The 27,019-nt window shown below is 50.3% G+C and overlaps 1 protein-coding gene across 1 annotated transcript in view; it reads right to left on the reverse strand.

Moving 5' to 3' along the window:
- Nucleotides 1-27,019, reverse strand: part of NRF1 (nuclear respiratory factor 1) — a 58,835-nt gene that overhangs the window by 24,179 nt on the left and 7,637 nt on the right. The window contains exons 2-10 of the mRNA XM_082280138.1: nucleotides 18,760-18,991; nucleotides 17,480-17,594; nucleotides 15,475-15,601; nucleotides 14,338-14,478; nucleotides 10,010-10,168; nucleotides 9,132-9,326; nucleotides 7,384-7,485; nucleotides 5,053-5,210; nucleotides 2,435-2,559 (exon numbers count right to left, since the gene is read on the reverse strand). Of these exons, the coding sequence (XP_082136264.1) occupies nucleotides 2,435-2,559; nucleotides 5,053-5,210; nucleotides 7,384-7,485; nucleotides 9,132-9,326; nucleotides 10,010-10,168; nucleotides 14,338-14,478; nucleotides 15,475-15,601; nucleotides 17,480-17,594; nucleotides 18,760-18,982 (1,345 nt within the window). The 5' untranslated portion in view covers nucleotides 18,983-18,991. The remainder of the gene's footprint in view (nucleotides 1-2,434; nucleotides 2,560-5,052; nucleotides 5,211-7,383; nucleotides 7,486-9,131; nucleotides 9,327-10,009; nucleotides 10,169-14,337; nucleotides 14,479-15,474; nucleotides 15,602-17,479; nucleotides 17,595-18,759; nucleotides 18,992-27,019) is intronic.

Raw genomic sequence — 27,019 nt, forward strand, 5'->3', positions numbered from 1 at the left:
AAATGCAAAAGTGAGATAGAAAAAAATAATAAAAGAGAGTAATTCCATTTAATGGCTAAAATCAGGAGTGAAACATCTTGCCTGACCTCCAGAAATACTGATAGAAATCATGGAATGGTTTGGGTTGGAAGTGAGTTAAAGATCATCTCTTTATGGATAGTGGACACCTTCCACTGCCAGGTTGTTCCAAACCTGTCCAACCTGGCCTTGGAAACTTCCAGGAGTGTCAAACTCTCTCCTTTTCCCTATCAATAAGATGGGGATAAATTTCTATCCTATGCTTCCAGATAGGATTTTTCTTCAGAAAAGTCCTGCAGAAGGCTAAGAGCATTCCCAGAGAGAAGCATTTATTGGGAATATCAGCAAATTAAGACCTTGCAAGCAACAGCGAGCAGGGGGAATTTGCTGGTTAGGACCATTCTGGCTCTGGCAGTTGTTTTCCCCAAATCACTCCCGATTCCACCTCCTCTGGACAGAAGGGCACAGAGCAGTTTGTTCCTGCTGCATCCATCAAATCATGTCCAGGAGGATGCTCCCACTCACACCCCAGGTATGGAGATAAATCCTGCCGGCAGTGCCAGCACTGGAAACCCATCTGCTCTCCCTCCCCAGACAGAGACAGCAGCAATGGATACCAACATCTCCTCCATCCCTGAGGGAGATATATTAGCTGGTTACGTAAGGAACCAACAGCATGGAGCTTCCAAGGACTCCAAAGCCCTTCCCCTTAATACCACCGGAGATTAGAGCAAATCGAAGGAGAGTGGAAACCAGGCAAGGGGCTGTGGGCGAGGTTTTGCTCACAGGAAAATGCTGCAGTCTCTCCCCTTAATGCACTCTAAATCCCATCTGATTTCCAACTCGGCTGCTAGGAAGGGGAAAAAAAAAAGAAGAAAAAAAGGGAAAAAAAAATAAACCAGCCCAGCCTGCATTAAAATGATATCAATGCTGGGAGAGTGAGGTGGAGTGACTCAGGGAGGGTGTGGAGAAGGGGAGTTTTTAGGGGAAGCATCCACAGGAATCCAGACCGTGAAAGAATTTTGGGAAGCAGAGCATAAAAGAAGCCAGGGGTGCAGATCTGCTTTTCCAAATCTGATTAGTTGCTGGTTTTGAGCATCCAGGGTCAGATCCTGCCTCCGATAAACACGCAGCACTTATCGCCCTCACGCCAGGCTGCCGGCAGAATAAACACAATCCTGCTCCTCCCTTGGTGCCAGATGCATCCCCAGCTCCGAGGACAGGGATTTCCCTTCATTTCTGCTCCCTCTTCAGGCTGGCTGACTCCACAGCAAGGGAATCCGACCAGCTCCGAGTCAAATTCCTCCTCCCTCCACTGCAAACTAAACATCGACGTTTCAAAGGGACCGCGCTCCCGGCTGGATGAGGATTTTGATGGAAGTCAGCCTCGAGCCCTCACCTAAGCAGTTTCCTGCTTTTCATGCAAAGTGACAGCTCTGCCACCCAACCGTGGCCCTCCTTGGGCAATTCACGTCCAAAAAACCCCACCCTCGAGGTGATGTTTCTTCACAACTTCACCCTTTGCTCCCTTTTCCGGCTGATTTTGACACCTCCTTCCACTTAATCCAAATAACCAGTGGGTTTCTTGGATAATGCCATAATAACCAGTCTGAGCTTGGAAATTATCCCAGAGTCAGGCTGGGAAAGACCTCTGGGATCACTGAGTCCAACCTATGACCCAACACCAAGGCTTCAAGTGCCAGATCCAGGTGTTCCTCGAACACCTCCAGGGTCAGGCAGAAGCACAGAGCTGGAGGCAGTGGATGAGCCCCAACGAGGCACATTTGCACATTCCATTCATCCCTTGGAGCAGTTTCTATGGATTTACAGTTTTATTTCTAGTTTGAAGAGCTGCAAAAGTCACCAGATGTGGCAGAAGGGGCATAACAGGTGAGAAATGCTACAGAGAATCCCTGGAACTAAGGGATCGACTGTGGTGGGAAGATGGAAAATAAAGCAGGAGGAAAAGGAGCCGAGGCTGACTCAGGAGCAGGCACCAAGCACAGGAAAAAAGCCTTGAGAAAGGCAGGAAATAAGCAATAAAATGTTGGTTAAAGAGTTCTGGAGATGAGTTTATTATGGCACCAACTAATTGCGTTAATTGATCAAGCCTGGCCCTTCCTGTGCTAGGCACAGACACACACCACGGGGAAGTTTTCCCCCCCAAAAAATAAGGATAAAGAGCCAGCTGGCAGAGGATGGGAAGAGCAGAGCCACCAGCACCACGGGAGCAAACAGGGGGTTAGTGCTCCCATTCCACCCTGAGATGATAACTCACAACTGGTCAGTGACCCCCTGAGTGAGGGAGGAGTATTTTACCACCAAAACGGTGACATTTCAATAAAAAGAGAGGCAAAGGCCGTTTTTAAGAGCCTAACTTATAAAAACCCAGATAAAAGCTTTGCAGAAGCCTTACCATTGGCATCCTGGACTCCGGTGAGCGCCCCGACCGCTGCTGCAGTTTCCCCAGACAGGACAATCTGTCCCCCTCCTTGAAGGGTGGCCTCGGCCAGCGTGGCTACGGCGTGGGCAGCGGCTTCACTGCGGGCATGCAGAGGGGAGAGCAGGGTTAGGAACACCAAAGGAACAAATCATTCCATTCTAACCAGGAAACACAGGCCCAGAGAACGATCCAGAGCAGAGGGATTCACAACTGGCCTGGATGAAGTTATGCAGAGCAGGAAATCCATGTTGGAGGAGGAATGGATGGGAAGAAGATGCTTCCAGTGGATTTTTTCAGCTTGCAGGTGTCTTAGAACACCCCTGTGTTCTCACTGTTGCATCCTTTCACTTGGGATTGCCTAAAACTTCGGGACAATCCAAGCAGTCATTCCACATGGCTCCTTCCTGCCTTGGGACTCAGGTACCAGACTTTTGGCACTGGCACATCCTTTGGGGCTCTGCACATTTCAGAGCTCTGCTTTCATCCCTGGTTCTGCCAGTTCACCTTGCCCTGAACCAGGCCCAGAGCTTGCCAGGACCAGCATCACCAGCTCTGGCTTCAACTCCTCCCCAGCCAAGCAGTTCAATAATTCTTTTTAATGAGGGTTATTTTCAGCAGAGTGCTGATAAATTTCTCCACACAAATGAGGCCAGGCCAAAAGCCCTTCTCGTGCAGCAGCCCTGCTGTGACAACAGCAGCGTCAGATATTTAGGAAGGGCTGTGCACAGTCCTTCCCTTCCCACACCCTCCCAGCTTCCCAGAGACTGCCTCTGGACCATCAGCTCTGATTTGTCTCTAATCCCCTTTGAAACCCATCCACACCTTTTGCTTCCCCAGCATTCTGGAGCAAAGAGCTCCACATTAAATTAGAAGAAAAAAATTGCATTACAGTGCCTCAAACTCCTGGCTGGGCAGCCCTTTAGTCTGAGATGGTGAGAAACAGACAATAAAACCTTTCTTTTTTTTGTTTTCCTCACCATTTCATACATTTCCAGTGATCTCCTTCCCAAGCTGAAGAGCCCCAGCCCACTGTGGCACGGATCCTTCCTGGGCTTTGATCACTCTTGTCCTTTCCAGACCTTTTCTATCTGAGTGGTGAGCACTTCCCACCCCATTCAAGATGTGAATGCCCCATCAGTTATTCCAGAGGCCTAATCCTGGCTTGTCCTTTATGCCTTTCCTTGTAACTCCCAATACTCAATTTATTCTTTTGACAATATCTGCTCAGCAGTGGTAAAACATTCCTGGAGCCAAATTTCCTACCAATTCTTACCATAATGAGCTAAAAAAGCAGGGATTTCCCTTGGCTTCCCCATGGATGCTCCTCCTCTGCTCATTCTCTGCTCGACCAATTGACTCAAATATTTTCCGAGTATTTTCCCATATTTTCCTTCTCTTCCCTCATTTCCTGCTTAGATGCCAAACTCTTTCCTACTGCATCCACTCAGGGCGGATTTTCAGCTCTAAACAGCCCCTCTATGTCTCAGAGCAGCTCTTAAACACTCTTAGAGCACCAGAATATTTTCTTGTCTGGTTTCCCTACTCCCCTTGGCACATCCTTCTCCTGAGCCTGGAGCTCTGGGAAGGCTTTTTCCCTGCAGGAAGGCCAAGGGCAGCTCAGCAAACCTGGGGTCAGGTGTAACCCCATGCCCAACCTTCCCACTTGGGGAAAAAAAAAGAAAAAAAACACATAGAGAAATCCAGAATCCTGGAAATGTGCAAGATAAAATCCTGCAAGTTGGATTTGGGGAGATGGGGCTTTTTCCTGTAACTCCAGTGTCCTGAAAAGATCATTTGCTTTTAAAAGGGAAACTATTAATAAATAAAAAGCCTAGTTGACCAACCTCATGTAGCAGACAAGAAATATCTCAAGGACCCGTACCTGGACCACAAAGAGCAGGAACAGTTGTAGGTGTGTTTGGGATTCAATCCCAACAGAAATTTGGGAGCAAACTGGGATCAAAGTGATTCCTTCAACAGTTTCTGCATGGAACAAGGTCTTGGAGCTTTATTCCAGCCACCAGCAGTGTGGTCTGGTGCCCTGTCCCATCCCCTGGCTGCTCAGCCAACAGCCTCTAAGCAGGATCCTGGTTTGGAAGAGGAAAATTCTTGTCCATGCCTCAGCAATGGGAAACCTCCTTCACTGCTGTGCTGTGATTTCCTACAGTGCCCCTGCTCCCTCAGGGAGTGCCACAGCCATTTCCAGGTTCTAGGAACAGCAGGACAAGTTTAAGCAACTCAGCAGAGCTGAGCAAAAATAATTTGCCCTGCTGGGTGGACCTGTGGAGCTACACCTCAGATCTGAGCGCAGCCAAAACCCTTACAGAGCTCCTTCCAGCACTGCATCTCCTTCAGCTTCTACTTCAGAAAGACTGGGAAAAAAACCCCCCAAAAACAGTGGCCTGTGGATGAAATTCTGATTCTGAACAGAGCAGGAATCAGGAACTGTCCTGCACACACCTGGACACCACCTGCCACAGGAATTCGCTAAGGAAAAGCCTCTCAGCAGGGTACAGAGCTGACTCTGCACCATCAGAAGGACACCCAGGATGCCAGGCCCAGGCTGTGCCAGCTGTCCCCTCTCCAGGTACCTGTTAAGTGCCATGGTGACAGTGGCTCCCTGCTGCATCTCCTGCGACGCTGCCACCGCCGCCTCCGCTAACGAAGCCACCGCCTGCGTGGCCTCCGATGCCTGCGTCGTCTGGATGGTCATCTCCCCGCCCTGTAGCGTCGCCCAGTTCTGCTCCACCTGGGAGGGGAACACAGGGAAAGGCTGTAGGATCAGGCATCATCCCCTCAAGGGGTGGCTGCTTCCCAAAAAGAAAGAGATGGATCATTTCAGGAGGTTTTCACCGAGTCCTGCGCTGGAAAAAGGGAGGGAGGCTGGGATCCACCTGAGGATGTGGCTGGACACCACAACCCTCACCAGCCATGAGGCTCATATTCCATAAAGATCCATGAAAGTCCTCAAAAGCCCAGAAATCCCTCTTGTCCAGCCAAATCCTCAACAAAACAGGGCAGTGCTGTTGTTGCTGTACTCAGATCACTGCCTGCCAGCCTGGGCTGTTCATTAATTAGCTGTGCTTAATGGCCATAAATTAAAACACAACAAGTTCCACCTCACCAGGAGGAAGAATTCCTTCCACGGAGAGTGGCAGAGCTCTGGAACAGCTGCCCAGGGAGGCTGTGGAGTCTGGAGACATCCCAAACCCACCTGGACGTGTCCCTGTGTCACCTGCTCTGGGTGAGCCCGCCTTGGACTGGACAATTCCCAAAGGTCCCTTCCAACCCCAACTACTCTGGAATTCTGTGTTTCTGCAGTGCTGGAGCCCAGCATGGATCACATCTCTCAGGGAAAGGGGCTGTGTTTTCCTCCCTGTTTCTATTTGAACCCATCCACTGACATTTTGGGGCTTGTCCATGTTCCCATCCAGGATTTATTTGGGCAGCACCTGTGACCTCAGATGGGATCGAGCCATATTGCTTAATAAAAAATGATGGTGGCTGGAAGTGTTCATGTATCCCTAAAATTCCCTAACTCCAGACCTTCCCACAGATGATTTTCATATTACCTAAAGGTCACACAGTTGCTCATTTTCCCCTATATTTTCATTTGGAGCTTCATAGTTCAGGAGATAATGATTTTATGGCCACAAAATCCACCAGGATGAGAACTAAAAATGTATTTTGGACCAAAGAAGTGGAGGGCCTGCTGACAAATCCTACTGGCTGCTTTGCAAGATGAAGATTTCCCTCCACCCCCCATCCCTGTTCCCATCCCCATAAACATTTCAGGACACTCACCAACTGCTGAGACACACAAACAAAAATGCTGCAGAAAGTGATGGAAAAACTCTGGATGGAGAAGGATAAAAAGCCCAGAAAAGCAGAGCTGGCTCAAGACTCCAGGTAAAAATTTGCACGAGGAAATTTTGCTGCCTTTGGGCAAAGGTTAATCCCAAAACAGGATGGAGAGGGAGGGAGAACCCAAAACTGCGGGTGGGAAGGGACACCTCAGTGACACACAGCGCCCTGCGAAGGTGCCCAAGGTGTTCCAGAACAGGGATGGAGTAAGGGAAGAAGGAAAAGAAGCTGGGATTGCCCAGGCCCTGCTCCACAAAGGTTGAGCCGCTGAGATTCTACAGCTGAGAGGGTGTAAAAGGACCTTAAACCCACCCAGATCCATGGGCAGGGACACCTTCCACTAACCCAGGCTGCTCCAGCCTGGCCTGGGATGGGTGAGCCCCATCCAGCCTTAGTTGTGCCTTTGAAAGATTTCTTTCAGCTCTCAGGAGATAAAACCGGTTCTTGAAAACCCTCAAAGCAGCTGCAAAGTACTCCAAGGTCGCTCCAGGCTGTTTCACCCAGAGTCTGAGATGGGAACAGGCTCTGAGGCCGGCAAAGCTGTTCTGTGCTGCCACCTCTCGCCGTGACACCCCAGCCAGGCAGAGCAGGCTGGGTAGGAAAGGGACAGAAAGGGACCTGCAGCCTCATTTAAAGGTGGGTTTGAAGCCAAGAGGGCAAACAAAATCTTTATAACTTTAAGGGAATGTTTCTGAAATACGCAGAAAAAACTGTATTATTTTTAATGTATTATTTGGTAAAAAAAAAAGGGGGGAAAAATAAATGTTTGCAAGTTTGAGCGTTCAGATTTAGGCATGGAAATGCCAAAACAAAATACAAAATAAATAATCTGGGGGAGGTATAAAAGAATGTATGAAATTCAGACCTAAGGCTTCCACTATAACTGTGTTTGTAGAGCCCTGAGTTGAAACAACAACAATTCAGCACTTCCTATATGAAATTACAGTCTCCTGTTCTGTGTCACCCCTTAACTCTGCAGGCTGGGACCACTGAGACATTTATGGAAGTTCAGGCAGGCCACCCAGGTGCCCCTGGGTGAAGCTGAGGCAGCTCCTCACCTCTCCATCAGCCACGGCAGAATAATTGACTTGTGCGACGGTGACTGTGGTGGGCAGCTCGGAGGCGTCGGCCAGCGTGGCCACCGTGGCACCGGTGCCAACCTGTGGAGGAGAACAGAATAATGCATCTGTCACTGCAGGAAATGCCCACGTCGCTCAGGCAGAGGGGCTCTCAGAGTAAAAAGGATAAGGAATTTGCCAGGAGGGTTGGAGATGAGGTGTTGGAATAGGTTGTGCAGGGAAATTGGGGATGCCCCATCCCTGGAAGTGTCCAGTGCCAGGTTGGATGGGGCTTGGAGCAAATTGGGATGATGAAAGGTGTCCCTGCCCATGGCAATGGGAGGATCTTTAAGGTCCATTCCAACCCCCTCCCACCCCGTGATTCTATGACCCATTGTAATTGCAGAGCTCGCAGAAAACACGGAGCTGTCTCCAGAGGAAATCCCAAGCTGGAATCATGTTAATCCATGGCAGCTTCCAGACTGGAAGCAAGTTTTGTACAAGTTTTGTACATTCCTCATGCTGTCCCCATGTCCACGAAGGCCTCACCATTCCCCCAGCCTCAGGAAGAGCAGCTGTGGCAGCACGGTGGAGTCAACTCCCTTCTCCCTTAAAACCCACCCAGCAGTCCTGGCTCAGAACTCCCTGCACACCCTCCTTGCTTCCCATTCCCTGGGGCTCATCTCCAGGCACCTGGCAAACATTAGCTCATCCTCAGTACCCGTTTGGAAATCACCTTTTCCCCCATTTAACAGCTGGGAAAGGACAAAGGCAGGGAGATGGGCAGCTTTGTCTCTAAGGAGAATTAAATACAAATTCCAGGAAGTCAAGGGGATCTCAGGTGTCCAGCACCTGAAAGGACACCAGTGAAAGGGAAAATGTATGGACAGGTGGGCAAAGAGAACCAGCCTGGCAAGTCTGCTGGGCCTTGGGGAGGAACAGAAGACTGTAAAAAGCACTGAAAAGCTTCATTTGGGGGAAAAACCCTACTCATACAGCCAGTTTTTATCTTCATTATGTCAGAAAATTATGTCTGAGATGTCACTAAAAACGTGATGCTCAAGAGGAACAAAGTGCTGGGCCTGGTTAGGAACCACCACCAGTGGTGGTTTGGAGGCACAGGGGAAACTGAGACTCAAACCCCACAGCCAACAAGGAGTTTGTGGGAAGTTTCAAGAGAAAACCGATTTTTTTTGACATCCTGTGCTGCCAGAATCTGCCTTCCCACACAAGGAACACAGGGAAAACAGCAGCAGCACCGAGCCAAAAACCACTGCAAGAGGAATCCTTATTCCATGGGGATAAATATGTATTTGGTGCTTGTAATAAAAATATTACTCTTCAGGTGTAAAATGAAGAGCAGGGGCACAGAAATACCTGGTCTGCTGATTCAACTACACTTCATGCCACAAAAGGAAGGCAGTTCCACCACCTCTCCTCCCAGGGCCACCTCAGGTGCTGTGGGGTGACTCCATGAAATGGATTTGTTGTAAGTGGGTTCATTACATTCAGGGCAAATCCCTGAACTGTTTGACCACATTGCAGAAATCCTTGCACTGGAGAACAAGGGGTGGGAATGGGGAAGAGAGAGGATGAGGATGGATCTGTGTGTGGGGAGCGTTGTGGGGTAAGACACGATAAAGACAAAATTCCTGAAGGACAAATTTAGCTCCTGAAAGGAACTTCCTTAAACCACCTCCCTGAGGCAGACTGTGCTGGAAACGGAAAATCCAAGGAGTTCCTCTCACCTGGATGAGGGACACGGTGCCATCAGGGTTGCTGAAGGTTTGTACCACGGTCTGGGAGGGCACCAGGTGGGCGATGCTGTGCGTGGTCGTGGTCTGTGGGGTCTGCTGGTCCTCGAAGGCGTAGAGCAGGTCCTCACGCCCGTGCTGCTTGTAGCAGTTCTTCACGATGGTCCTCAGGGCCTGGGTCCAGGACACCTTCCAGCAGAAGGGAAGAGGGGACAGTCAGTCCAGGAAAGTTTTCTGAACCAGCACAGCACTGGGATTTGCACCTTTGTCTTCACTGGGGTTTCTCGGGTGGTATGCAATGATTCATGAACGAACAACCCCAATATTTAATCTCCCTCTGCTTATCCCCTCCTTTCCCCAAGGAACTCCCCCTGGAGAGCCACGTGATGCAGTGAAGATGTCCCTGCTCACTGCAGGGATGAGATGACCTTTAAAAAGGCCCTTCCAACCCAAACCATTCTGTGACTCCAAGCAGAAAACCACGGTGATTTGGCAAAGCACCAAAATGCTGCCACAGCACCATCTCCAGCCTCGTCACCCAACCTGTCCTGAACCAGCCTGCCCAGGTCCTGCTGCCTCCACACCACCACCACCACGGTGCCTTCCTTTGATTGTCTCTGTGACAGGCTGGTAGAAACCTTACCCAAGATTTTCCACCCAGTTCTCTCATTTTTCCTGGCTCCACTGCACATCCATGACTCTTTCCTTTAAGCACAAAGCTCCCTGCTGCTCAGGAGGGCACAGCATCCCTCCCCTCCTCCAGGAGGCCAGGACACGGACTCTTCCTCTGTCCCTCAAGGGAAAAACCACTCCCAAAAACCATTCTGCAGGCCCCTGTGCTCCATTTGGAGGCAGACAGGGGAGACACCCACCCGCTGCTTCTGTTCCTCCGTGCGGACGTCGCTGCGGACGTTGGCCCACGGAATGTCCTCGGGCCACCAGATGGGCTTGCAGCTCTCCTTGCCCCAGCCTGGCTTCCCACGACCCGTGGAATACTTCAGCATCTCGGGGATGAAGGCTCTCAGCTGTGCCTGGAACAAACAGAAGGTTGAGAGGTGTTTAGGAATTCACATCTCTGGTAGTTTTGAGGTGCATTGTACAGAATTATTTTGTTCAACTTCCATCCTGTTGGAGCCATCGACTGGAAGAGGCCTGAACGCCCAAGGAAGGTGGACAACATGTTGCCATCTTCTCCCAAGACTCCCAAGGTTGACAGCAGGTGGAAGAGCAGAAACAAAATTAAATCAGCTGAAACAAAATTACAACACCAAGGCACCAACACACATTATATTGACACTTTGTGGCTCAAACACTGCCACGAAGAGAACAAGCCAACCTGAAACAGAAAAAAGAAATAAATAAACCACAATAACCCATTAAAAACCCCACACTCCATGTCCCTACAGTGGCAGGAACTCAGGCATGAGCTGATGCATCCTTTACAGAGATGCTGCAAGGGGATGGAGCTTCAGTGACTGCTCGAATGTGGAACCCACAATCTCACACTCCTCTGGCCCTGTCCTGTCAAGATAAATACAGAACTCACACAGGGTTTTATGACAAGATTGGTTTTGTACCAGGGACTCCTTGGAGCACCAGGAAAAGGCTGGGTCAGCTGCAGAGCAGGAAGAGGAGAGCTCACCCTATGCCAGAGGAAATCACGTTAACTTAGAGTTTAAAAACTGCATCTAGGAGCAGCTCCTTGCATCCCTTCAGAGCCTTGAGAGTAAATTACTTCACAGAATCACAGAGTTGTTTGGAATGGAAAAGACCTTTAAGTCCAACTGTTCCCAGCACTGCCAAAGCCACCACTGCCCATGTCCCCAAGTGCCACATCCACAGGGCTTTGAAATTCAAACAGGGATGGGGACTCCAAACCTCCCTGGGCAGCTGTGCCAGGGCTGGAGCACCCTTTCCATGGAGAAATTTTCCCAATATCCAGCCTGAGGCCGTTCCCTCTCTCCTGTCCCTGTTCCCTGGCAGCAGAGCCCGATCCCCCCGGCTGCCCCCTCCTGTCAGGGACTTGTGCAGAGCCACAAGGTCCCCCCTGAGCCTCCTTTGCTCCAGCCTGAGCCCCTTTCCCAGCTCCCTCAGGAGTTCTCCAGACCCTTCTCCTTGTGCTCCAGCTTCCCCAGCTCCCTTTCCTTGTCTGGACAGAGTCTGGACGCTGCATCCACTGGCTCCAAGCTGGCCACGAACTCATTTCAAGCTGCCTTTTCCACGTTACATATGGAATATGCACAAAGCACCTTTTTCCCAGCCTGTCCATGATCCACCTTCCACTGCAGACCCTCGTGTCACCCTGACATGCTCCAGCTTTCCTGAATGAAGCCCCATTTATTCACACAAACCTGGTAACAGCAGCTTTTTTGAGCTGCCTGGTGCAAAAACAGTTAAAAGCTCCTTCCCCTGCACTGCCATCAGCAACAGGCTCCTTGTTTCCAGCTGGATTAATTACTGGTCCATGGGAGTTCAGGGCTCAAGCTACTCATGGTACTTGTTAAGGAGGGTTTGTCTTTAATCCACGGGGGAGACAATCAGCAGCACTGTCAGGAGAGAGGACCTGGCTAATTAGTGCCCTAACGAGGCCGGGGCACTGATACAGGTAATGTCCCCCTCACAAAGCCCCCACATCCCTCAGGGCACAGGTGGGAACATTCACCTGCAGGAGCCACGGTTCTGCTGACACCCTCCAGGAACCAGCCAAAAATCAAGTATCCGCTGGAAAAACCCAGTGGCACGTTCCAGTTTGTGCCCTTGGCAGCCTGGAAAGGGCTCAGATAACTCCCAGGACGGAGGGTTTGGGAGAAACTGTGAGAAATGTTTCTTTGCCACCCCTTCACACAGGCTGAGTGTTGTAACTTCTAACATTAAGTTCAAGGGTTAATGGTACTGGGCTAATCCCAATCCCAAATGCAACAAAGCACAGCCAGCTGGGTTCCAACTGCTCCCCAGTGCTGGAAACAACAAGGAAAGTGGTTTCTAGAATGGAGCAAAAGCTGTGGCTGGGAATTTTCTACACATCCCCACAGCTCAGCCTCAGGATCTCTGGAGCAAAGTCGAGTCCATGCAGGACCTCAGGTGCACCTGGAAGAGGGAAAAGCAGCAACTGCACGAGAGCTGGAAGTGACCACTCATCCCTGAATCCATCCCTGCTGCACTTCCCAGTGCTGGAAAACCCTCCAGGCTATTGCTCAGCTGCATGGGAGCTGATTCCAACAGGGATTCTCCCTCTGCCACGTGCCAAGGACCAGCTGGGAGAGCAGGAACGAAGCTGCCAGGAGGTGAACGGGCACCACGATGATTTTTGAGAGGCCCAGAATAACTTTTATTGGCTCCTACAAGCAGGTTATAAATCATGGGGGTGTATGAAGTTTAAAAAGAGTCAGATGAAAGGACAAATCACCTGCTCAGAAAACTCTCAGTGAGAGCTGACTGAAGCACTGACCTCAGCTTGATTAAGCTCAGATTACCCAATCTTACTCCTCAATCACATCACTGAGCAACTGAGAACAAACTTAGGGTCAAACTCAGCTGCCACCAAAGTCCAGAAAGCACCAAGATTCCCCTCTGTGAAGGCTGCAGGGTGAAAATCCCACTGGGACACGGGTTTTCCTGCCCACCCCACGTGGGTGACACTCTCCATTCCCAAGGTCAGAGAAACATCTTTGCCCAAGCAAGTAAAGGCTTTATTTCCCTCCAGACCACCAGGGAAGCAGAGCAATTAAAAGGAGAGTTATTTTCACCTCCTCACTGATGACACCTCTACACCCACCTGCTGGCACCTGCTGAAAGCAGAGGCCTCATTTTTCCAGTCCCTAATTATATTTATATACAATTTATATAATTTTCCATCCTAATTATATTTATATTTATTTTTATTCCAGTGTTTCACAGGGTTCTGTGCAACTCAGTTGCCAAAAAGCTCATTTTTTTTTGCCAGCACATACAAATAATTATACTGGCAGCTCTGGGAATCAAGATTCCCACAAAAAATGATGGCACCTCTGTGCACAGCTCAGGAGAAACCTTTCCACAAAGCTCTTCTGAGCTACCTCACTGTGCTGGAATGATGAGGCCCATTCCTAAAAAGATCCTTGTTTCACCATAAAGCAGCAGGAGAGGATTTGAAGCAAGAGGCTCTACATCAGCACTTTGGGCTGGCTGAGCAAAGGCCCTGCAGGACAAAGAGGAGAAGAACATTTCCACGGGGAACTGTTACTGGTTCACAGCAAAAGCTGCCAGCGAGCAGCTCCTGCAGGTGCCACCTTTCCCAGTAGTTTAAAAATCCAAGAAATGAGTTTTGCCTTATTTGTCAGGGATTGGGAAAATGATCTGTACCAGCTAAAGCACAGTCAACTCAATAAAATGTTACTATTAGTGTGAGCTTGTCTGATTCCGCTAAGAAACAGAAACGGTGTTTTGAGCAGGGTGTGACCTCTGCAGAGCACAGAAACATCTGCAGCTCTCTGCCCTGCTCCAACACCTCTGTGTGTGCTGCCCTTTCCACCCTTGGAAAGAATTGCCTTTCAGCATTTAGAACTTGTTCTGGTGCAGCAGGGTGTACCCAGAGCCTCCTGCAGGACACACCTGCCTGAATTCAGTTCCTGCATTCCTGGGGAAGGAGATTTCCCTCCAGATGAAGCTTCCCTGGGGAGTCCCCTCCACTTTGTCCTAGCAGTGAGGTCAGCAAGGAGCTGGACCTGGAGAGGAAGGGAATCTTCCACATGCCCAGGGCAGGTAATTCCCTGTCTCCAACAGAAATATCTCACTCAGGGTCTGATCTGGGGTTAAATCTGTGGCAAACTCTGCCCCAATGCACAGCAAGAACCAGAGGAGGGAATGAACTACAGGACACAGAAAGGTGTCCACAAGTGACCCTCCCAACCTCGGTGCCTAAAGACTGTGACAGAGCACAGAACAAACATTTTCCCTGTTCCCACTTTCTGGGAGGTGCCAAAAGCAGCTCCATGGGGAATGCTCCCAGCAGCCTGAGCTCTCCTCACCAGCACTTCTTTTTCACAGAGAAAATAAGTGCCACTAACAAAGCTCCACATCCAACCACGAGCTGAGCTGTTACAGCCCCAGGGGGAAGAAGAGATCAGAGCCATCCCCTGGAGAGGAGGCCACACAAAACAACAGGACTGCAAGATGCAAATATCCCTCTTTTTCCCTGCTTCAGCCACGGGTGGCTGCTCACCTGGGTCATCTTGTCCACGGAGACGGGGATGCCGTCGATGGTCAGGGGTGGCAGCTCCGAGTTGACCTCCTGAGGGGCCGGAGCGTGCTCGGCCAGCGCCGACTCCAGGTCTTCCAGGATGGTGCTCTTGTACTTGCGTACCTGTGGGGAGTTGTTAGGCTCAGGTAAACAAGGTGAGGAGCACCAGGAGAGGAGCAGGATGCAGGCCCAGCCACCTTCCCCAAGGCGCTGCAGAGCAGGAGGAGCAAACAGGGGCACAGCTGGCAGGAAATACCCAGCGGCCCCGGAGGCTCGGCCCCATGGAAGAGCTGCTGATGAAACCTGGAGTAACACTGGCAAGGGAGGAATTTATGGGATGAAAGGAAAAGTTCTGAAGCCAGACTTGTGGTGGGCAGGGTCTGTTACAAGGTGCAGGAACTGCCAGCAGAGCTGAGCTCAAACATGTCATTGGCTGGGGGTGTTTAGTCTGGAGCAAAGGAGGCTCAGGGGGGACCTTGTGGCTCTGCACAAGTCCCTGGCAGGAGGGGGCAGCCGGGGGGGGTCGGGCTCTGCTCGCAGGGAACAGGGACAGGAGAGAGGGAACGGCCTCAGGCTGGGCCAGGGGAGGGGCAGGCTGGATACTGAGAAGAATTTCTTCCTGAAAAGGGTGGTCAGGCATTGACAGGAGCTGCCCAGGGAGGTTTGGAGTCCCTGTCCCTGGAGGTGTCCAAGGAAGGCCTGGAGGTGGCACTCAGAGCTCTGGGCTGGGAACAAGGTGGGGATTGGGCACAGCTTGGACTCAATGATCCTGGAGGTTTTCTCCAACCTCAGTGATCCTGGGATTCTGTGATCATGAGCTGTTCCCTCTGATTTTTAATCCAGGATATTCCCCCCTGGTGAGATGTGCCAGGCAGCCACTCTTGAAGAGAAAAGAGGACCCCAGTGCTGCCCTCATGTCAGGGAATCACAGGATCATGAAGACTGGAAAAGATCTCTGAGACCACTGACTCAACCAGGTCCATAAAACCTAAACTCTGTTTTCCAGGGTTTGAAACACGACCTTCAGATCCCAACCAGGCTTCCAAGGCTGCCCTGAGCAGAACAAAACCCGCAGAGAAGGTGAGGAAGTTCTTACCTCACTTTCCTAGGGACACCTACCACATTCTCCAAGGGTGCAGCACCGAATACTTTGAAGACAGGGTTGGGTTTGGAGGGTGAGATGCACAGGACGATGGCCTGCTGCCCCACTCTGGTGGTGTACTCATCCAGCGTGGCCCGGAGCTTCCTGAAAACACGGGGGGAAAACAGGGAGTGGGCATCAGCTGAAAGCCCTGCAGAAACACAAGCCCTCTCACTGCCAGCTCCCTTCCTCAGCGCTGCCCCTGCACAAAGCAGGTGAGAAATGGAGCCCCAGCTGCTCAGCTTGGCCACAGATTGGGTTTATTCCCCCGCTCCGCAGGCCTGCTGTGCTCCCTGCGGTCACCCAGCAGCTCAAATGTCAATTATTCTCCTCTCTCTGCTTTTTTCATTGATGTGAAAAGAGAAATCAGCAGAGCAGCAAAGCTGGGGCAGCAAGAGTCTGCACACCCGCTCTGTCTTAGCAACACAAAACTTGTGTTTTGTTGAAGCACCTGAATGATTCATCACAAGAGGCCTGCAGACAGAGGTTGTTTTGCATTCAGATCACAACAGTGCAATTCTCCAGCACCAAAGTCCTGCTCCATCCAGATCTGTAGGAATTCAAGCTACAGGATAGGCAAGACCTGGAAATCTTGCAGCACAGGAACCCCAGGTGTCCCAACACCTGCCCCATCAGCAACTCCCTTTGGAATTAAGATGTTCTGTTGTATATTTTCTGCCTCTTATTCCCTTTTGGGTAGGGCAAGAGTCAGAAATGGTGGCAGAAGCTCCAAAAGCAAGAGGGAAGTAGCGTTTTCCTCAGAAAACCTGAGCACTCCATGAGGGGCCAGCTCAGTCCCTGTCCTGCTCATTTCAGAACCTGCTGTTTGTAGGACCCACCAGGAGCACCACCAGCTACACACAGATCCCAAAATCTGTAGTTTGAACTTCCAGTGATTCCCAGTGGTGTGAAAATCCAGCACAAACACGTGTTCAACTGATCAGAGTGGGAAAAAAAAATGATGCTTTGTCATTTTCTTAATGTAATAAAATGAAGCAGTTGTGTGGAAGGAGAAGAAATAATTCCTTCACAGAGCAGCTTCCTTAAAAATATATTGTTCATATTTCAAGGGAGAAAAGAGTTTGTTCTTCAGAAACACTGCAATAAACACATTGAGGGAAGGAGGGAAAACCAGAATGGAGCTGTAAAAGGCAGGCAATTCACTCCCAAGGATTATTATCCAGCAGTAACTCTGCCCAATAATTTAACTGCCCCATGAGATCCCAAACAGCACAAAAAGCAAGAACTGCTTTGTTCCAAAAACTAGGGAATGGCAGCAGCCAGTATTCACAAATGTTTCCAGAGCATGGAATTGCAGGGGGTGTCTCCAGGCTGGAAGGGCTGCGCAGTCCCTTCGGCTCCGGCGCGGCTCGGAGGCCATCAGGTGGGCAAAGAGCCTCAGAGCACCTGGAATGCAGCACCTGGAGGGCTCTGGAGTGTCTCCACAGGAAGTTTCTAAAGGCAGAAAAAGTGTTTCACCTCAGGCAGGGATCTCTCCTTGATTATTCTTCCTAAAACTGTGCTCTAAAGGCCGGGTCGCTCTTCAATGTGGGGTTTGTCCAGTGGCAAAGGGAATTTGGATATGCACACGCTGAATTTATTCCCAGATTTGTCTGACCCCGCAGAAAAGGCTTTTTGCATGAGGCAGATAAATCCTTTATGCCACAGCCGAGCTGGGATGTGGATGGAGCTCCAGATTCCACTAAAGCCACTCAGGATCTGTTACTGGTGACCAGCTGGGGTTAAAACAGAACAGTGCATCCACCAGAGTGCCAGTCCTGGTGACCATAAAATCACTTTAGAGATGAGCAGAACCGCAATTTAACCCTTTAATGCAAACTAAAACACAACTCTTGGGTTCCAGGAAGACATTCCCAACAAATCCCCGAGCTGGGCGACTTCTGGGCAGCACCTGGTGTGACCACACAGGGCACCAGGGCTGGCTGGAGGACCCTGAGGTGGCAGGGACAGGTGGGTGCTCACCTGAGCAAACGTGTCTGCTGCCTCTTCCGAATGGAGGGGTTGGACTCAAACACGTGAGGTCGCTTCCGTTTTTTCCCCGTTGCCACGGCAGCAGCTGCTGCCATCCCCACAGGGCCTGGAAATCAAACCACAGAGGGTCAGTCAGCACCAGCAGCTCAGGAACTGGGAAGGATGTTGTCATTGTGACCCCCCCAGCCCAGCCAGGGATGGGTGCCAAGGGTCTCCCCAGCAGAGCCAAGTGACACAAATTCCTCCCTGAGCTCTACTCTGCAGCACTGGAGGTGTAGTGAAAGGTTCCATTCCCCAAGCTGGCAAATCCCCAGCTCAGTCCTGGGTGAAAGTCACATATTCCAGCCTAAAGTTTTCCTTACAATCACAGAATTCCGTATTTTACCTTCCAAACGTACAGAAAAACTCCCAAGGCTTTGAATAACTGACAGATCTGAGGAGATGCTGGTGGCTGGGAAGAGGAAACCAGGTCCAGCACCACAAATCCTGCGTGGACACCTCAACTACAGCATCAGGAGTAATCTGAGGCTTTCCCAAGGGATTAAGGACCTGTTCTAATGGGAAGGAAACTGAAAATCCAGAGTTCCCAGCAGCGTCCTACCAGAGCCTTCTGAAGACCACCCGGGCCTGGAAATCCCGTGTGCTAGAAGGGAAGGGGGAAGAAAAAATCCTGCAGGATGGGAGGCTGAGAAATTCATCAGCAAAGGGCAATGGGATGCTCAGGGCTTGGTGGAACTTCACAGGTTTGCTCCAGCACATCAGGAGCTTCATTCACCTGATAAAGTCTGATACAGAGTGGCCAGACACCCCATGCTTATTGATCACTCCATTTTTCTGCTAGTGGAGGCCAACTACAAGGCCAACCTGGAGGACATTTGGCTCCACTGGGAGGAATCTGTGATTCTGAAATACTTTCCCAGTCCAGAGATAATCAGGATCTTTTGTGGATCTCCCTGGGAGAGGCCTAACACGTGGGCTCTCCCTGCCTCGGCACTGCCGCGCCGCGCTCCTGGGTTATTTTTGCTGTTGTTTATGTGGGGCCTGAAATAAGTTCTGCTCTTTGACATATTTGGTATTTTAATTTTGTTGTTTGAGGCAGCATTTTAGCAGGGACCTCTGTATAAACCAGCAATTCCCAGCACCTCTGTGATCCACACAGAAATGATGGGGGATTCAAGCGGCCGGCAGAGCTTGTGGAGAATCCAGGGGGAATTTGGGACATCCCAGGGGTGGGACGGACCAGGAGGTGTGGAGCACCCCCCTGGCTTTACCTGCAGCTGCCAGGTGAGCAGTGACCTCGTCGGCAGCCGTGGAGTTGAGGATGTCGGAGTCGTCGTAGGAGGTGTCCTCGGGCGAGGAGGGCGAGTCCTCGTCAGCGCTCAGCATGCTGTGCTCCGTGTAGGTGGCCACGTGCACCTGCTGCACCTGCTGGGCCACGGCGTGGGCTTCGATGGTAGCCATGTGCTCTGCCTGGGTCACTCCGTGTTCTTCCATTAAGAGTCACTGGCAGAGGAGACAAAAAGCACGGTCTGTGAGCACGAGGGACAGAGATCACCTCCCCCGGGGACAGGGGATGTCTGTGACATGAAAATAACTCCACCAGGAGCCAGGAGAGAAACTTGAAGTTAAAGAGTTTGGAAAAATCCACACTTCCAGAGAGGGCACAGCAGCCAGACACTGTTATCTCTGCTGGAGGAAAGGTCCCCAAGGCTCCCACAGCCCTGAGATTCCGCGTCCCTCACCCGCACGTTAAAGGGTCAAAGCTGGGACTTGGTTTTGCCCCTTCAAGTTCCAGCTTTTGGGGAAGAGGCCTGAGGGTGACACAAATCTCCTCTGACCTCAATAGCTCAGGACACAAACGAGGATGCCAGTACAGAATCCCAGGATCACTGAGGCTGGAAAAACCCTTCAAGACCATCGAGTCCAAGTTGTGCCCGATGCCCACCTTGCTCCCAGCCCAGAGCCCTGAGTGCCACCTCCAGGAATTCCTTGGACACCTGCAGGGATGGGCACTCCAAACCTCCCTGGGCAGCCCCTGCCAAGGCCTGGCCACCCTTTCCATGGGGAAATTCCTGCTGATGCCCACCCTGAGCCTGCCCTGGCCCAGCCTGAGGCCGTTCCCTCTCTCCTGTCCCTGTTCCCTGGCAGCAGAGCCCGACCCCCCCGGCTGCCCCCTCCTGTCAGGGACTTGTGCAGAGCCACAAGGTCCCCCCTGAGCCTCCTTTGCTCCAGGCTGAGCCCCTTTCCAGCTCCCTCAGCTGCTCCAGCCCCTTCCCAGCTCTGTTCCCTTCCCTGGACACACTCCAGCCCCTCAATGTCTTTCTGATCAGGAGGGGCTCAGAACTGGACTCAAGAGTCCAGAAAAGGGCAAAACCATCACAACCGAAGCACAAATATCACAGAAAGCTGATTTATTTAAGGCATCCAGTGGTAAAGCACTGAGCAAAGTAGCAGCTTACAGAGTCAGCAGGGCCCTGGACCACACACTGGGAACACAAATCTGTGCAGAAGGACCAGGACGGGAGGCTCAGGGATATTTTCAGTCTGTGCCTGCCGTACATTTGAGGAAAAGAAACGGCACATCCCTAATATATTTGCAAACAGAAGAATTAGAACCTCAACCCTCAAAAACAGATTCCCCAAAGAGAATCTGTTCCTGCTTGGGGCAAAGAGCAGGAAGAGGTGACCAGCTGCAGGGAACAAGAAAATAAACAAAAGAGATTCTGACCTTGTAAGTACAGTCAGGGAATTACAGCTCCAGACTGACACCAGATCGTGGAATGCCACGGAGGGGTCAGTGAGACACGGGAACAACCCAAACCACTTTGTCAAGAGGGTTATTTTGTCCAAACAAAAAGGAGGCTGCAGCCAGCTGGGAGTCGGTCTCTTCTCCCAAGCCATAGGCCAAGAGGAATTGAGCTCAAGTTGTGCCGGGGAGGTTTAGATGGGATATTAGGGAACATTTCAAAAGGGTTGTCAGTGGAACAGGCTGCCCAGGGAAGTCCCCATCCCTGGAGGGATTTAACAGGGGGCATGGTTTAGTGGTGGGATTGGCAGTGCTGGGGGAAGAGCTGGAATATTCCAGCCTGAGGGACAGCAGAATTGTTGTTGTCAGACTATCACAAAGCCACTGAGGCTACAGCTAAAGCCAATCCAGCTTCAGACTCCCAGTGCTCCCTAAAAAGCTGCTGGAGTCCGACGTTGCTGTTGTCCAACCCTGTTTACAACGTGGCTTGTAATATTAGCACCATCCAAAAATAGCAGGGGTTCCAGCAGTGCCAGCGAGGAAGGGACCGAGACGCTGAGGTACATTGAAGCAAACCAAAAATCTCTGCTGGAGAAGCAATCAGCCCTGAGCTCCTTCCAAGAAACTCATCCTGCCATCACCAGAGAAAAACGGGTGGGGAAAAAAATATTTCAAGTAAATCCCTATGGACCAGCTTAACGGATTTCCCAAGCCACCGAGCTTTTCCTGAAAGGGGACATTGCTGCTTTTCTCACTGGAGCAATGCAGCTTGAGGCATTTCCACTAAAATTGCAAAAATCCGTGGAAAAATGTGATCAGAATATAACTGACAGAGCACAGTGACCTTAAAGTCCATCAGCAGACAAGACCCCAAGACGACGGATGCTTCCGATGCCATTTCCACGGGGAGGAAACCTCCCACCCAAAGGAAACCTACACCTAACGCCACAAACACTGAAACCTTGGGAAGTCATTCCCATATTCAAATTATTCCCAAAGCATTCCTGATACAAGCCAGGCTTTGTGGGCAAACACCTTGACTGGCAGGTGAAGGTGTCACCAACCTGGCGACGCCGCTGCTGCCCCAGCAAAGCGTCGCCCTGACGCATCCGAAGGGTGGGGCTTGGATTTGAGCAGGGATCCGGGCACAGGGGATGAAAGGAAAGCTGTTCCTGGTTAGCTCTGGAGATGAGCATTCACCATTCCAGAAAAGGAATGTTGATCCCTGTTTTTCTCCCAAAACCAGAGCAGTTTCAGGAGCAGGGAAAGCCTAATGACGCGACGGTGCCTGCGGAGACATTTCCTGGTAGTTGTGGCTTAGTCCAGAAGCCTTGGATGACAGCCAGAAGTATTTTGGAAGTCATTTAAAGTGCTTATAAAAACTATGAGGATAAAGCTCCTCTCATCACACAGCGCAGTTGCTTCACGAGCATGTCAGGGGTTCCTTTGATGTCCTGTCAGCCCTGATCAGTGGCTGTTGACACCATTGCTGGAGGAACACCAGATGCAGGAGGCAACAGCAGAGCTGCACCACTCAAACCACCAGAAAACAACAGGAACTGGTCGTAAACCCCATTAATTCTACACCGAATTTAAACCCGCATGGATTGAAATGAAGGTCTCTGTGGTGTGATTGGAACAAGTCGTAACTCAGCCCATAAATCCCCACAGACACCGTCCTCTACCACCACCATCCAGGTTAATGGCTGCTTAAAACTGAGCCCAAAATAAAAAGTCCACACCAGAAAAAAATCACAAGGAACAGCAGCACGATGGAAAAACTCCCTTACACACACAGGGCTGGAATTAAACCTTTATCCCACTGAAGAGGTTTTGCTTCAGACACTGCAGGAGACACGACTCTGAGAGAGGCTGAACCTGGAGATGAGCAGTCATCCCCTGGAACGTTAAATCATGAGGCCACTTTTACCAACTCATCCAACACCTCATTAATTCGAAACCCTGCTCAGATCAGCAATAAATAAAAGAATCGCTAGCTCTCGCTTCTTTGGTGGGTTAAATAATTCTGAAAGGAAGCAAAATATGAATTATATGGAGATTTTGAGAGACCTGCTTGCTCTGCCCTCTTGTGAGCACGCACAGCTTGCTCCAGCCATGTGTGTGTGGTTGGATCCCTCCTAGGATCCAACCATGAAAGGGACCTTGAGGAATGGAGGGCTAAAGTTTTGTGTGAAAGGGAAGATTTAGATCAGACATAAGGAGCAACTGTGGCTGCCCCCGGATCCCTGGAAGCGTCCAAGGCCAGACTGGATGGGGCTTGGAGCAGCCTGGGATAGTGGGAGGTGTCCCAAAGCAGGGGGGAGCACTGGATGGGGCTTAAGGTCCCTTCCAACCCAAACCATTCCATGATTCCACCACTCAGAAATGGGGTGGGAACAACCAACAGCATCCAAAACACCAAATACAAGGATCTTGTGCCCAAATAGATCAATCTAGTTGATTTTCTTACAAAACCTGCTTCTTTGCTAATTATCCTGATTGTCAGAATTCAGCCTTCATATTTTCATATCAAGAGTGAGCCATTCCGGGTGGAAAACCAAACGGGAAAAGCTCCCCTGCATTCTGTACCAGCATCAACATGAAAATGAATACATTTCCTAACTGAAATGCAGGAATTAGCAAATCCCCGATGGCAAATGGAGAGATCAGCTCCCACACAGCCTGCTCAGGGTGCTCAACCTTTCCTAACCAGATGTTTTGTCAAGAAGGAAATCCCATCCCAGCAATGAACCTTACAGGATGGATGTCCCCAGCTCAAGCAGCAGCTCTGCCCTCTCTGCGAGGAGCTGGAAATTGCAAGGGAGAAAAAGAGAGGATTAAGGAGAACACCTTCTGAAAACTTTCTCAGAATCCTCTTTACAAGCGATCAGTGTCCCCAGTTAGTTTAACAGACACATTAATGAGGTCGGGGGACTGTCCCTGTTCCCATTTCAGGCTGGTCAGGTCACTGAACTTCTCCCCTTCCCAAGGATGAGACTCAGGAGAAAGGCCACCACCCTCCAAAGGCTTTGAACCACTGAAAAGACGGAATCGTGGGATAGTTTAGGTTGGAAAAGCCCTCTAGGGTCATCAAGTCCAATTGTTGTCCCCCTACACTGCCAAGGTCACCACTAAACCCAACACCTGGTGGTGGACCCACCCAAACACACAGAGCAGGACACCTCGTGGCCTGCAACAGTCTGGTAGATTAAGGCTTCTCACATCATTTCCCCCAAAACCATGCTTTGTACTCAGCAAAAACATGGAGGAAGGAAGGGACAAGTCATCGTTGTGGTTGCTCAGTCAGCTCAGGGGACATCAGATGCTCCCGGGGTTTTTAATTTATTTTGGTTTAATTTGCTTTGGTTTTTTTAACTAAATAATTTAAAGGACTTATTTGAGAGGGTCAATCCTCCATACCCACTCTCAGGAGTAATCCTTCTGGTTCGTTTCCTCGTTTCTTTCAAAGGAATGGAAACACTCCTGGCTTTCCTTTCCCAAGCCATTTTCTGTTTGATCTCTGCGCCACAGTCAGCACCAATTCCTTACCGACAACCCTGCTCCACAGAGGAGCCCAGCACGGAGCACTTTGTCTGGCACCACACGGGAATCTCAAAAAAAGAAAGAGAAAATCTGGTTCATTATTCAAGCTGGTGCCACTCCCTCACGGTTTCACTTCAGGGAAATCCTGCTCCGAGTGTTTTCCAGAAAACCTGCAACACCTCCTGCCTCTCTTCCGCTCTTCTGTGAAGCTGACAAGCATCTGGAGTTTAATGTGCCTTTAATGGATTCAAGCCTCTGCCATAAATAAGTCGTTTGCTTTGCATTAAACAACATCACACTGGCACTTTTGTTCTGGGGGGCGGCTGCAGGGAGCTCCTGCGATCCGCGCGCGCTCGTCCTGCGGCAGCAGCCCCGTGCTGCTCACCCCTTCCGTGCACCTCTGTAGGAAACCATCCTCTCAATTAGGTTCTGGCCATTGTTCGCTTTTCCCTTTCCCCTCATTCGGAGGGAGCCGTGGTGATTCCTCACTAAACGCTGCTTCATCTCCATCCCTTGGCCACGGAGCAAGGCTGGAGCAGTTTCCAGCTTCCCAGCTCACCGAGATGCTGCTGGTGGCACCCAGGACTTCACACACGTTCCTGCTGAGCTCCTTCCACACTCCCAGGAGGGTAAGGAAGGCCACGCTGCCCCCATTTATTTTAAGAACTACCAACTGTTTGCAGCTGCAACAGCTCCTCCTCCTCCCTGCCACAGCACCATCGGCACCGCTGGCAGCTCACGACGGGGAGGGACCAAAAGTACCTTTGATGGTCTGGGTTGATGTGATGTGGAGGAGATTTTTCAGTCAACTGGGTCACACTTTGTGGATTCAATCAGATTAAAAAGCACTTCCTCTGCACTTAGTGCACAGGAATGTGTTATTTAAAAAGCTGTTCCAAACTTCCGGCTGCGCGTCTCGATAAACTCCAATCTCCCTGCAGAGACAGCCTGGGATAATTTGTAAGTGAAAACTGATCTTAGCAAGGAATCAATCACTGGCCATTTACTAATGAAATCCAATCCTGTTTGAGTGGAATTATACCTTTGAAATTGTCCAGTCCTGCTTCTTCAGTTCTGGCACAAGACCCTCTAGGCAGTTTTTCCAGAGAGTGGGTACCTCCTGGTTTGTCATCTGCAGATTTCTGGTAGATCACATTTTGATGGTTACAACAACCACAAAGAGCCAAGCTCATCTGGGATGGTATTCCATGACTTTCACCAGGAGCCATGACTGAAATCCTGGTGTCCCTCAAACCTCATTTTGAGAGATTTGTGCCTTCCCTCCGATGAGAACAGCCAGGAACGATCCGGTTTTGGTGGTTCCTGAGATGGTCTGAGTTAGAGGAGCTGCTACCAGCTGAGGGGAGGATTAGAGGACAACCTTTAAAAAGGAGGAATGGCCAATCCTGGTGTTGTCCTGGCTCTGTTTCTCCTCTGTCTGGGCCAGCTGGTACCTGGCAGCCACATCTCACCCACCTCCCAGCCAGGACGCAGAGGTCGGTCACAGCATTTCCTGACAATGCTGGTTAAGAAATCACTTCCAGGAGAAATCAGAGCTGCCAGGAGGTCTGTGCCAGCCAATTCCAACTGCACCAGCTTTTGGGAAAGCCCAGGAGAAGCCCCCACTCCCATCACTACCACCACCGAGCCAGTCCCAGACCTTCTCCTGGTCTTTTCTCCACAGGGACAGGAGAAAGAGGATGTCCAGGTGTCCCTAGAAGGTGATTCCAGACTCCCAATCACACAAATGCAGCTCTTTCCATGATTTCCACGTTGCACTGGCATCTCTCACTGGGTGAATGTAATTCATTAATTTGTATTTAGGGTGAATTTGATACCACTCCTCTATAAAACTGTGCCTAGAGGGAATCACCACTGCGGGTTTGATAAGCAAACGCCACCATTCACCAGGACAAGACTGATTAATATCTCACTTATTACCACAACTCATTTAAAATGCGCATTTAAATGCCAAAATCCCACTTTCCACAGAAAAAAAATCCTGCCTTGTTCATGTGGAGAATTTAGAGGCCTACACCTCCACTTGATAAAAAAACAGCTTTTTTTTTTTATGGTGAAGCCCTTCTGGAAGCTGTGCAAGGTTTTGGATGGGAATGACTTTCCAGGACTGGAGACAGCGACTCCTGTCAGCAGCACAACTGATACCAGGCACAAAGCAAGATAAGACACTCCAGTTTACTCCTCTGCTATCAAGATTGAAGTGAACATCTTATTTCACACAGCTGGCAGAGACGTGGCGACTCAAGCACCAAGAGGAACAACAGGAACCAGCTCTCATTCCACAGCGTCCTCCTGTGGCACAGCATCAGTAAAATGATCCTTTTAATTAGGATGGGGGAAAAAAAAATCCCAATGCTCCCGGTCTCAGCACGAAAAGACCTAAAATCCAATGGATTCTAGCAAACAAAACCAAAATTCCTTCTATTAACGTGCTCTCTTTGTCACAATCTCACATCAAAGAGCAAAGAAATCTCCCTGCAGGAAAAACTTCACATGTGGCAAGGCTGGAAAAGAAACAAATAGGATTTCACACGTATTTATTAGGAGAAAACCTCCTGCTTGCTGCTGAAAGCTGCCGTGGGGTGATGCGACAGGACACATCGTGGACCATGGGATTGGCAATGGGTCCTTTTTGCAGCCTAATTTCCCATATTTAGCACCAAACACCAGCAGGAAGCCACAGGGTGAACACAAGGATGAGGTGGATTCTTGAGTCCTCTTGAAGACCCTCCTCAAGCTTTGGCATCAAGAAATAATATCCCAGTTGGAATCAACCCTCCCCAGGAAGACCCCAAGGAAAAAAGGGCACATTTAGGGTTCGGAAAGCCACGGGAAGGGCAACCACCACACCCCAGCCTGTGCCAGCCGAGTGTAACCCAAAACTGGAAGCGAAACTGCACCACAGAACCGTAAACCACTGGATGGAATTCTCATTTAGCATTCCCGTGCTCGCCCCCAGGCTCTGCAGGGTTCACAGGAGGCCTTTGTGGTGACTCTGCCTCACCAGTATCCACCAGCAGCACCTGGGCCAGAACCCTTTTTTCCACAAAATCTTTTTGCAGGATGTCTGGTCTGCCACAAGTTTAAGAACCAGAACACGATTAATGCCATTCTCTGGGGTAATACTTTGTCACCTTAGACATTCTTTCATTTTATTTAAAGAACCACAGAGAAATCCCAATTTTAACCTATTTTCCTCAGACCTGCAGAACCCAGGAGTC

Source organism: Coloeus monedula (genome assembly GCF_965178545.1).
Source record: "Coloeus monedula genome assembly, chromosome: 4".
Lineage (NCBI taxonomy): Eukaryota > Metazoa > Chordata > Aves > Passeriformes > Corvidae > Coloeus > Coloeus monedula.